The sequence below is a fragment of the Myotis lucifugus genome, unplaced genomic scaffold (genome assembly GCF_000147115.1).
Source record: "Myotis lucifugus unplaced genomic scaffold, Myoluc2.0 scaffold_4, whole genome shotgun sequence".
NCBI classification, from domain to species: Eukaryota; Metazoa; Chordata; class Mammalia; order Chiroptera; family Vespertilionidae; genus Myotis; species Myotis lucifugus.
In genome coordinates this window covers 11,969,345-11,982,419 of record NW_005871052.1, presented here as the reverse complement: position 1 = coordinate 11,982,419, position 13,075 = coordinate 11,969,345, and the positions used below count along the sequence as shown (strand labels likewise).

General features: G+C 40.3%; 1 protein-coding gene across 1 annotated transcript in view; it reads left to right on the top strand.

The window, feature by feature from the left end:
* Window positions 1-2,426: 2,426 nt before the first annotated feature.
* PIN4 (peptidylprolyl cis/trans isomerase, NIMA-interacting 4) overlaps window positions 2,427-13,075 on the top strand; it is a 19,279-nt gene continuing 8,630 nt past the window's right edge. Inside the window, exons 1-2 of the mRNA XM_006082867.3 lie at window positions 2,427-2,571; window positions 5,160-5,233. Of these exons, the coding sequence (XP_006082929.1) occupies window positions 2,529-2,571; window positions 5,160-5,233 (117 nt within the window). The 5' untranslated portion in view covers window positions 2,427-2,528. The remainder of the gene's footprint in view (window positions 2,572-5,159; window positions 5,234-13,075) is intronic.

Below are 13,075 nucleotides of genomic sequence, written 5' to 3'. Positions count from 1 at the left end.
CAGTTGACATAAACATAATGTAAACAGAAAAAAATGAAAAATAATCATTAACTCATATTCCAGAACTAACCTTAAGATTTTATTATAATTCCCTCCCCATCTTTTATGATGAATACAGCATAGTTGAGATGGAACATGATTTTGTATCTGTCTTTGAAGTGCTTTTAACCCTGAAACCCCCAGCAGAAGTGTACCTATCCTTTACTCCTTTGAGCGACAGGCCTTTAGGCACTGCTTTGGGAAAATTCAGCCACTTGCACAGGCTTGCTTATTGCTGTTATCTGCTGGAATGCACAGAGCTCTCACAATTGTTCCCTGAACTAAGCATTTGCCTGGCACATCAACCATTGAACACTGGGTTCTTCGCTGGAATCTGAACTCTGCTTCATTCCTACCCCAAGACTGCCATAACCAGTGGTTGGTTGCAGGAAAGGCTGTTCCCTATGAAAACCTGGAAGTAAAGGTGCCTCGGGGCTGTGAATGAGCCCAGGAACATGTCATTATCAAAGCCCACGCCACATCTCCCAGCTGGACCTGGCAAGTCAGTACATGGGGCCTGTGGTATCCTCCTCAGAAGTGGGGGAGCAATGACCCCTTCTATGCTGAGTGTGCTCCCCATAGTTGATCACTCCCAATCTGAAACAAGGTGTGCCCAAGATGTGCTGTGTCCAGAAATCACAGCAGCACAGCATGAGAAGGTTGCTTTTTATGTATGTGTTGGAGGTGGGCATGATCTCAGAAATACATGACCCACAGGTCTAAGCATAAAGCATCCCAAGTCCAACAAGGCTGTCTCCAAAAACTGAACTCTGAGCTGAACCACCTATAGGTTCTGGCCAGCAGTGGGAGCTGGCACAGCTTGCAGAATGGAGGAAAAGCTCTAACCTTATATATGCGGGTTATGGGTAAGGGGAGAAAGTGTGGGGGCACAAATACAAAACTCATTTATCTTAGGCTCTATGAACTAGTGGTTGTTTTATGTGTTTTATAAATATGAACTTATTTAATTCTCTTAACACCCAGTAAATAGGTACTATTAACATTACCTCCATTTTACAGATGATGAAACTGAGCCAAAGAGGTGCGGTAACTTCAAGGTCACGGAGCTAGTAGCCAGATGGTGCAACAGGGATTTAAAGCAAGAATCCAGGCTTTTAACTACTATATTATGCTGCACCATTATAGTAATTTTGGGAAATACACAACTACCTGTGCTAGCACCACTGGTCACATTTCACTGGGTAGCCTTCCTGTCCTTTAATGCATATATTATATAGTACACTATATACTTTTCCCCCTTGGATTGACTTTTATATATTGTAAACAGTATTTTCAAGAAACACACCTTCAACAAAGCACAAGACATTACATCAACAGTTCCAAATTCATTTTACAGACTTTATGCAATAAAAAGCCAAAAGCAGCCCTGACCGGTTTGGCTCAGTGGATAGAGTGTCGGCCTGTGGACTGAAGGGTCCCGGGTTCGATTCCGGTCAAGGGCATGTACCTTGGTTGCGGGCACATCCCCAGTGGTGGGTGTGCAGGAGGCAGCTGGTCGATGTTTCTCTCTCATCGATGTTTCTGACTCTCTATCCCTTTCCCTTCCTCTCTGTAAAAAATCAATAAAATATATTTTAAAAATAAAAGATAAAAAGCCAAAAGCAGGTGAACATAAGACTTGTCTAGCAATCAATGATTTAATAGTTGAAATTAGTTCATTTGACTTGCTCACATGACTAAGGTTTTTTTTCTTTCAATAAGGATACACTATATACTTTAAAAAGAGAAATATTCTACAGCTTGGTCTGTATTCTTCCTTAAGGCCATTTCCCATGTCTGTATTGTAAATGGAAAATACCCTTTACTGTGATGGAAACATTTATTTAAGCAATGCCCTACTGAGGTACATTGAGACTGCTTCCAATTTTTCTCCATGACAGAGTTCTGCAGGAGGCAGAGAGGGCGATAGCCTTTTTTGAAAACTATCTTTTGAACCCAATCAGCTACAGCTGCAAAATAAAATTTAAAACCTCAAGGGAGGGAGGACTTGTGTGTACGAGGGGGCAGGAGGAGGGCGTAGCCTCGGAGGCTCTTCCTGCTTCCCCTTTGTCTGGAGGCCACACGGGATTGGCTAGAGCTGGCGCTGAGGGACTGCAGAGGCCCAAGGCTTCCACTACGCACGCGTAGAGGGGCAGAGGTAGGGGGAGCGGGGGAAGCAAGGGAGCTGGCACAAATAAGGGCGTGAGAAGGAAGGAACATAAAGCGCAGAGGCGGGGCTTCCTGCCTCGCTCTACCTGTAGCCCGGCCCCCAGCCATCCCAAGCTTCTTATTGGTCAGGCATCTTCAGCCCCATTGGTCCAAGAACCAAAGGACTGTGTCTGCCCCAAGATATGCCTGCTCCCGGAGCCGCAGTAAAAACGGTCAGTTGTGATGCCGCTTTCAGGCATTTGTTTGGGACAGGCCCGTAGGACCTGAAGGGGCTTAGTGGGGCAACTGGTACAGTGAGAGTTCAACGTCAAGTTTCCTAGATGCCTCCCAAAGGAAAAAGCGGTTCTGGAAAAGGTGGAAAAGGTAGAGCGGACAAAGCAACCAGGGAGAATAGGGTTAGGTGGGAAGCGAGGGGAGGGAGCTGACCGGAGACCCCCGGGGTCCGAGATGGACGCAGCAGGTGGTCAGTGACTGACCTGGAAGTGATTAGAGACAATCAGTGTGAACTTCACTGGAAAGCTTTAATTTAAAAAGCATGGAAATTAGACGGTAGATAGAATAGGACAAAGGACTAAGAGAAAGTGTTGTTTGGGGAAAACTGGGAATGAGGCTGATGTGAAGGATCCAGTTGAATTAGAGAGGCAAAGGTACCGAGGAGTGAGATTTAAGAAAAAATGGGGTCCAGGAAAGAGGAGCAGTTGAGCTTTGAAGAGGAGAAGGGACAGCTGATGTTTGAGGTCACAAGAAAAGCGATGGGGGTGGGGATGGTTGTAAAAATTGGGGCCAGAGAGGGGGAAGGGGTAGAGCTTGTAAGAGATCATACTTAATGCCTCAATTTCTTAGTAAAATGGAAGGTAAGAGTAAGTTTTAAGACTGAGGGGCAGGGACTGAGTAGGGATCTTGAGAGGTAAAAGTTTGGAATGGTCACAGAAGGTGATGGGAGAGGGAATGAAATACTAATAAAAAGGATTGCCCTGAGGGCTGAGAGCCTAAGATTGAAGGCTATGCATTTGTAGACGACACATTCTGCACAGTCATGATTTACCTAGTACCGAAGCTGCTGCCAAAGTCCTCAATCAAACTGGAACAATATAGGATTGAAAAGAGGTGTAGCCTTGAGCCGAGGTTGAGGTTTTGTTGGACAATGATAATAGAAGGCTAGCAACACAAGGGAATTAAGGGTGCTAGTGGGAAGGGATCAAGTTCAGATGATCTATCATGGTATCCAGACTGGGAAGGGAAGGAGCAGTCTGATAGTGCAGGGTAACATAGCTGGATAAAGGAACTGGAGGTGGGGATGGTTTCTGTGAAGACGAAGAGTCGGTGTTGTGGGAATGAGGCATGAGAAAGCTAGAAGAATTGGAAGTTGTAGCCAGAGACTGAACTGCTAGTTCTGAGTGGCACAGTTTCATCCTGTGCCTCTGGGAGCAGGTGGCCTGGAGTAGAAGACATGAGCATTCGGGAGGGAAGTCCAGAAGTGTGAGGTTAGGTTGTTGGGTGATTCCTCAGTGTAGATGGTGAGATCATCTAAGATGATGGCAGGAGTGAGAGTGGAAAGGAAGCCTGAAGCTGCTGCCAAAGTCCTCAGTCAATTAAAGGGAGGGAGATGGCAGTCAGAAGATGACAGCACCCAATGGGGGAGAGGATGGGATAACTGGAAGGCATCATTGCTCAACAGTTAATATACAGCAAACTCACTTAAGAGTTTGATGTAATAAAACTCCTTTGGCAGTAATATGTTCTTAGGCATTTAGTGGTCAGAACAGTATTTTGGATTCTCAGTTTAGTTGAAATTTTTTGAACAACTGTTGTGTGCCAGGCACTGTGCTAGACATTGGAGATACAAATAAGATGGAGTCTCCTGATTAAAACATTTCAGTGGCTCCCTGTTACTTGTAGGATAAATTCCAAGTTTCTTAATGGGGCCTAAAGGCCCTCATTCCCTAACCCTCAGTCACCTCCCCTGGGCTCATCTCACAGCATTCCCATCTCAGATTTGGCTTTATCCATAGTTTCCAACATACCATGCAGTTTTTCCACTCTGGTGTATCCCCTCACCCTTGTTCTTTCTTTACCTCGTCAGTGCCTATACATCCAGGAAACCTTCCCTGACTGGCTAAAATGTCCCGCTGTGCTTCCACAGCCCCCTGTCCGTAGATCATAGATCATCTTCTGAAATGATCTGTTTACATATCTGAGAGCAAATGAGCTCCCTGAAGGAAGGTACCATGGTTTGTTCATCTTTGTATTCCCAGTGCCTAGAACTTAGTAGTTACTTAGGAAATGTTTATTTAACTGAACATTTAATCCAGCAACAGTTCTCAGGAACGTGAGGTTCTAACGTAAGTATGCTGCCATCAACATAGAAGTTAACATTGTAGTAAAATGATATACTGGTAAAATTTAAGTTTCTGCCAATGGTTGTTAATCTGAATACTGATAACTTTTCTTAGGAAGCTATCAAGTAGGCAATGTAGTAGATTCTGGGAATTTGGACATAAATGTATTACTTAGCCAAATATGGGTAGTGGGAAATTTTATCTTTATTTAAAATATATTCTTGGAGATTTTACATATTGGAATTGTGAGTACTCAAATACATAGTTGCAGTGCTTATTAAAAATCTTACAAGAGCTCAGGGGTTTGCACTTAGAAGGCAGGATTTCAATTTGGGTCCAGAGAATCTGGACCAGGCTTCTGGCACTCTCATTCAACCATTAGCACCCTCACCTGTGTATCTATTTTTCAGTGAATGGTTTACATAGGGCATACATTTCCTGTTTTTAGAGAGGTAAGTCACAAAAGAATTTAGCTTGATGTAGTAAAGTGTCTGGCAGAGTTCCCCTTTGAAGCCTGGTGCTATGATAGAAGCATCAACTCCTGTTGTGTTGGACCTTTCTGTAAATATCATGGTGCAGTTTAAATGAGTACCTGTTATCTCTTCTCTAAAGGAGGAGCAGCATCTGGGAGTGATAGCTCTGACAAGAAGTCTCAGGGTCCCAAAGGTGGTGGCAATGCAGTAAAGGTGAGTTACTGGTTCCTTTTTTTTCATGTTAAATATGAATAACATATGTACATGTGTTATTTTGGTGCACATAAAAGGAAAAGACAGTTTGCTTAACTCATTCTAAGAGACTAGCCTTAGATAAGCCACTGATATAAAATCAAAATAACACAAAATTGGAAACTATAGACCAATCTCACTTATGAAAAGTAATTCCTTTTAAATATTTTTCAAATGCTTTCTTAGACATCAGAATTTCTTCATACTTTAGTATTGTTTCTTAAATGTATTAAGTTAGATCTTACCAATAAGTGAATGAATTAGTTCTTAGGACAAAATATCTTATAAAACCAAAAGCTTAGGTAAACAGGCAAAGGCACAGGTCTCACTAGATAGCTGCCCTGCTGGTGAGCTAAAAGCCAGGACCCTGACCATGAAAATGGGGGTGGGACACAATCGCAAATAATTATTGAAGAGCTTGACCAAGTCTCAGAGGAGTGTCTGCCCTGGGAAAATATAATCTGCAAACAAAACTATACTACTTAGTACTGTTTAACAGGCCATTTTCCATGTTTCAGTCAGGATATGGGATCCCATACTTTGAATCATTCATTCAATAAGGATTTAGTGACATCTGGCCTATGCCAAGCAGTGTACTAAGTTCTGGGTATTAAAAAACAAACAGCTCAGCTAGTTGAGTGTCATCCCATGCACCAGGAGGTCACAGGTTTGATTCCTGGTCAGGGCATATGCCCAGGTTGTGGGCTCAATCCACAGTAGGGGGCATGCAGGAGGCAGCCAATCAATGTTTCTCATTGATATTTCTATCTCTCTCCCTCTCCCTTTCTCTGAAATCAATAAAAACACATTTTTTTAAAAACAGATAAGAGATTGTTTCTGTTATCTCAGTCTAGTTGGAGCAGTTAGGCAAAGAAATAAATTTTATCACTGTATGATAAGTGCACTAGTGAAATTATATCATATAAATCCAACCATACACATGCAACCAGAGAGAGAGAGCAGGGGGCAGGGAGAAATAATATAAATAGTGAGGGCTATTCTGCCCACTTTTCTAGCGAGGATGAGATGGGAAACATGAATCTGCTTTTTTGTAGTTGACCTCCATTTTCGCATGAACTTCCAACTCATGAAGTGGCTTTTAGTATCCAAAACATGGCCTCCTATATACAAACCAATTAGTTCAATCAGGTGGTCAGCTGAAGAAGTGGCCATTGTTATAAAACAGGTAGGGAGACAAGTTATTTTGGGCTTAAGGAGGGCTGGCATATTGGTCTCCAGTATGGCATTTTCATAAGGGATGTAGGGTGATTTGGGCTATGTATAGTTTTTATTATACATGCTGAATTTTACAAGCACCTAACCTAAGGGACTGCTCCACTGCATATGGCATCAAAGAGGGATCTTGCCCTTTCTGGACAAAAGTAAGTTCAGTGGGTCTATACATGAACTATATGGAAAAGAGTGGCATGGAAAATCTATTAGGGTTAAACTTTTTCTTTTGAGATAATTTTAGCCTCACGTTCAATTGTAAGAAATTATATATGTACCGCTTACCCAGTTTCTTTCAATGGGTATCTTACAAAACTCTATCTAGTACAATAGCACAACCAGGAGATGGACATTGATACAGTGAAGATAACAGAGCCTTTTTTTTAGTAGTAATTAGTTTTTATTTATTTTTATAATTTTTTTATTCTTTATTGTTGAAAGTATTACATATGTCCCCTTTTTTGCCCATTGTCCTCTCCCAACCCCCACCCCCAGCAATGGACTTCACCCCCCTGTTGTCTGAGTCCATTTGTTATCCGTACATGCATATAAGTTCTTTGTTTGATTTCTAAACCACTCCCCTACCTATCCTCCCCTGCCTTCCCTCTGAGGTTTGAAGGTCTGTTCAATGCTTCTATGTCTCTGGATCTATTTTTGTTCATCAGTTTGTGTTCATTATATTCCACAAATGAGTGAGATCCTATGATACTTACCTTTCTCAGACTGGCTTATTTCGCTTAGCATAATGCTCTCCAGGTCCATCTATGCTGTTGCAAATGGTAAGAGTTATTTCTTTTTTACAGCAGCGTAGTATTCCATTGTATAGATATACCACATATTTTTCCCTTTATTGATTAAAATATTACAAATGTGTCCTTATCCCCCCAATGTCCTCTCATCCCCCCAATCCCACCCTCACCCTCACTCCCTGTTGTCCACATCCATTGTTTATGCTTATATGCATGCATACAAGTCCTTTGGTTGATCTCTCACCCTCACCCTCCCTTACCTTCCCTTTGAGTTTTGAGCATCTGATCGATGCTTCTCTGTCTCTACATCTGTTTTGTTCATCCGTTTATGTTGTTCATTATAATCCACAAATGAGTGAGAGCATGTGATATTTATCTTTCTCTGACTGACTTATTTCACTTAGCATAATGCTCTCCAGATCCATCCATGCTGTTGCAAATGATAGGAGTTCCTTCCTTTTTACAGCAGCATAGTATTCCATTGTGTAGATGTACCAAAGTTTTTTTTATCCACTCATCTGCTGATGCGCACTTAGGCTGTTTCCAAATCTTAGCTATGGTAAATTGTGCTGCTATGAACATAGGGGTGCATATGTTCTTCTGATTGGTGTTTCTAGTTTCTTGGGATATATTGCTAGAAGTGGTATGACTGGGTCAAATGGCAGATCCATTTTTAATTTTTTTAAAATATATTTTATTGATTTTTTACAGAGAGGAAGGGAGAGGGATAGAGAGTTAGAAACATCGATGAGAGAGAAACATCGATCAGCTGCCTCCTGCACCCCCCCTACTGGGGATGTGCCCACAACCAAGGTAAATGCCCTTTGCCGGAATCAAACCTGGGACCCTTCAGTCCGCAGGCTGACGCTCTATCCACTAAGCCAAATCAGTTAGGTCCATTTTTAATTTTTTGAGGAAGCTCCATACTGTTTTCCACAGTGGCTGCACCAGTCTGCATTCCCATCAGCAGTGTTCCCTTTTCTCCACATCCATGCTAGCACTTGTCATTTGTTGCTTTGTTGATAGTAGCCATTCAGACGGGTGTGAGGTGATACCTCATTGTCATATTGATTTGCATCTCTAGAATGATTAGTGACTTAGCATTTTTTCATATGCCTCTTGGCCTTCTGTGTGTCCACTTTTGAGAAGTGTCTATTTAGGTTCTTTGCCCATTTTTTGATTGGATTGTTTATCTTCCTTTTGTTAAGTTGCATGGGTACTTTATATATTTTGGAGATTAAACCCTTATCGGTGATAACATTGGCAAATATGTTTTCCCATGCAGTGGGCTTTCTTGTTGTTTTGTTGATGGTTTATTTTGCTATGCAGAAGCTTTTTATTTTGATGTAGTCCCATTTGTTTATTTTCTACGACATATCAGTAAACATATTTCTGTGACAAATGTCTGCTATTTTGTTGCCTATGGCTTCAACACCATTTATTGAAGACACTCTCTTGACTTCATTGTATCCTCTTGCCTCCTTTCTCAAATATTAATTGACCATATTGGTGTGGGTCAGTTTTTGATGTCTCTATTCTGATCCATTGGTCTATATGTCTGTTCCTGTGCAAGTACCAGCTGTTTTGAAAACAGTGGCTTTGTAATACAGCTTGATATCTGGTATTGTGATCCCTCCAACTTTGTTCTTTCTCAGGATTACTGCGGCTATTTGGGGTCTTTTCTTTATTCCATATAAATTTTTGCAAGGTTTATGCTACGTCTGTGAAATATGCCATTAGTATTTTAATGGGGATTACATTGAGTCTATACATTGCTTTGGGTAGTATGGACATTTTAATGATGTTGATTCTCCCGATCCATGAACACGGTATATTCTTCCACTTGTTTATATATTCCTCTCTTTTTTCAACATCCTGTAGTTTTCTGAGTACAGGTCTTTTACCTCCTTAGTTAAGTTTATTACTAAGTATCTTAATTTTTTATTGCAGTGTTAAATGGGATTGATTTTTTATTTTCTCTATCTGTGAGTTCATTATTGGTATATAAAAAAGGCCATAGATTTCTGGGTGTTAATTTTGTATCCTACAACATCGCTGAATTCATTTATTAAATGTAGTAGATTTTTGATGGAATCTTTAAGGTTTTCTGTGCACAATATCATGTCATCTGCGAATAATGACAGTTAAACTTCTTTTCCATTTGGATACCTTTTATTTTCTCTTCTTGTTTGATCACTATGGCTAGCACTTCCAGTATTATGTCGAACAGGAGTGGTAAGAGTGGGCATCCATCCCTGTCTTGTTCCTGTTCTTAGGGGAAATGATTTTAGTATTTGCCCACGGAGTATGATGTTGGCTGTAGGATCGTCATATAAGGCTTTTATTATGTTGAGGTATGATCCCTCTATTCCCATTTTGCTGAGAGTTTTTAATCAAAAAAGGGTGTTGGATTTTGTCAAGTGGTTTTTCTGCATCAATTGATATGATCATGTGATCTTTGTCTTTCAATTTGGTTATGTGATATATCACATTTATTGATTTGAGGATATTGTACCAGGCTTGCATACCTGGAATAAACCTCACTTGGTCATGGTGTATGATCTTTTTATTGTATTGCTGGATGCAATTTGTTAATACTTTGTTGAGGATTTTAGCATCTATATTCATCAGGGATATTGGCCTGTAATTATCTTTCTTTGTGGTATCTATATCTGGTTTTGGGATTTTAAAGAGCTTGGAAGTGTGTCTTCCTCATGAAATTTTTGGAATAGTCTTATGAGGATAGGTTTTAGTTCTTCTTTGAATGTTTGGTCATACTCCCCTGTGAAGCCATCCAGACCAGGGCTTTTGTTTGCTGGAAGTTGATTACTGCTTCCATTTCATCAGTAGTTATCGGCCTATTCAAATTTTCTGATTCTTCTTGAGTTTTGTAAGATCGTATTTTTCTAGGAATATGTCCATTTTGTCTAGGTTGTCCAGTTTGTTGGAATAGAGTTGTTCCTAGTTATTTTTTTTTTACAATCCTTTGTATTTCTGTGGGGTCGGGTGTTACTTCATCTCTTTCATTTCTGATTTTGTTTATTTGGGTCCTGTCTCTTTTTTATCCTTTCAAAGAACCAGTTCTTGGTTCTATTGACCTTTTTATTGTTTTTTGTTGTTATTGTTGTTGTCTCTATGTCATTTGTTTCCTCTTTGATTGTTATTATTTCCTCCCTTCTACTTGCTATGGGCTTTTCTTGTTGCTCTCTTGTAGGGTTAGATAACTTATTACCAGTTTTTCTTGTGTGTGTTTTTCTGAGGTAGGCCTGTAATGCTATGAACTTCCCTCTCAGGTTTGCTTTCACTGTGTCCCGTAGATTTTGGATTGTTGTGTTTTCATTATCCTTTGTTTTCAGGATGTTTTTTATTTCTTCTTTGATCTCTTGTAACCCAATCATTGTTTAATAGCATTCTATTTTGCCTCCATATGTTTGATGGTTTTTTATTGTTTTTCTTGTAATTGATTTCTAATTTTATGCCATTTGATTTGATAAGATGCTTGATATTATTTCAGTCCTCTTGAATTTGTAGAGATTTAGCCTGTGTCCTAATATATGGTCTATCTTTGAAAATGTCCCATGTGCACTTGAGAAGAATGTATATTCCGTAGCTTTGGGGTGAAATGTTCTGAAGATGTCAATTAGTTCCATCTGATATAGTGAGTCATTTTTGATTGCTGTTTCTTTGCTGATTTTTTTATACAAGATTTATGCAGTGATGTCAGTGGGGTATTAAAGTCCCTTACTATGATTTTATTGCTGTCGATCTCTCCCTTGATATCTTCCAGAAGATTTTTTATGTATTTTGGTTCTCCTGTATTGGGTACATACATGTTTACCAGAGTTATATCCTGTTTTATCAACCCCTTTAGTATTATGAAGTGACCTTCCTTATTTCTTGTTATGGCCATTACTTTGAGGTCTGTTTTGTCAGATACAAGTATTGCTACCCCAGCTTTTTTTTTCATTTCCATTTGCCTGAAAAAAATTTTTCCCATTCCTTCACTTTCAGTCTGTGTGAGTCCCTTGTTTGGAAGTGGGTCTCTTGTAGACAGCATATATATTGGTCATGTTTTCTTATCCATTCAACCACCCTATGTATTTTGATTGGAGCATATAATCCATTTATGTTTAAGGTTATTATTAATAGGTACTTGTTTATTGCCATTTTTATTCTTTATGTTTGTGTTTCCTCTTCTCTTTCTGTTCCTTCTTCTTACACCAGTCCCCTTAGGATTTCTTACATTGCTGGTTTGGTGGTAATAAACTCCCTTGGCTTGTTTTTGTCTGCGAAGCTCCTGATTTCACCTTCAATTTTGAATGATAGCCTTGCTGGATAGAGTATTCTCGTATTCAGCCCCTTGTTTTTCATTACTTTGTATATTTTATTCCATTCCCTTCTGGCTTGATGTGTTTCTGTTGAGAAATCATTTGATAGTGTAATGGGAGATCCCTTGTAGGTAACTTTCTCTCTTTCTCTTGCAGCTCTTAAGATTCTTTCTTTGTCATTAACATTTGTCGTTAATGGCATGTCTTGGTGTGATCTTTTGGGGTTCATCTTGTTTCAGACTCTTTGTGCTTGTGTGACTTCCCCCCTCCAAGTCAGAGAAGTTTTCTCTCATTATTTCTTCAAATAGGTTTTCTATTCCTTGCTCAGCTTCTTCTCATTCTACACCCCTATTATGCATATGTTGCTTCGTGTCACGTTGTCCCAAAGTTCCCTTAAATTCTCCTCCAGCTTTTAAAATTTTTTCCCAATTGCTGTTAAAATTGGTGTTTTATCTACCCTGTCTTCTAACTGGCTGATTCGTTCCTAAGCTTTTTCTAATCTACTGTTGAAACTTTCCAGGGTGTTTTTTCCACCTCAGGCAAAACATGTGAGGATAATGGCGCAATGACTATGAGAGGGGAAAAATGAGGGATTCTAGGGCAATAGGAATATTCTGTATCTTGATACAGTGGTTACATGGCTGTACAGATACACAAAACACTGAATCAGAGACATGCTCTCTACAGCTGTACCAAATTATTTTTCTCAGTTAAAGCACATGAGGTTCTTCCAGGGTATTCTTTATTGCAGCTATGTTATTCTTCATTTCCTCTTAATTCTTACACATATTGGTGAATTTTTTTAAAATATATTTTATTGATTTTTTACAGAGAGGAAGGGAAGGGATAGAGAGCTAGAAACATCGATGAGAGAGAAACATTGATCAGCTGCCTCCTGCACACCCCCTACTGGGGATGTGCCCGCAACCAAGATACATGCTCTTGACCGGAATTGAACCTGGGACTCTTCAGTCCACAGGCCGACGCTCTAGCCACTGAGCCAAACTGGTCAGGCAATTGGTGAATTTTTATCCAGATGTTTGAGCATCCTTGTAACCATTACTTTTACACTGAATTCTTTCTCTGACAAATTGGTTGTCTCCATTTAGTTCCCTTTCTGGCGATTTCTCCTTTTCTTTACTTTGGGGATTGTTTCTTTGTCTCTCCATTTTTGCTGTCCCTTTGTATTTATTTCTATGTAATGTGAATTGCTGTCACTTTCTGGCCCTGGGCATCGTGCTTGTGGTCCGAGAGGTTGAAGCCCCTAGCAGTCCAATGATCCGGGACTCCTTAGCACAGAGGCTGGGTCTGCCTTGAGTCTCACACCTTTATTGTCTCTGGGATGAATATCACTCCAGCATCGATGAGACAGATGGCGCCTTAGAACCCTCTGGTTTGCCACATCAGCAGGGTGCTGAGCAGGGACCAGGCGGGGTAACCCACAGTTTGCACTATCATTGGCGCCCTGTGAGGCACCGGGCAGAAGGCCCAACTAG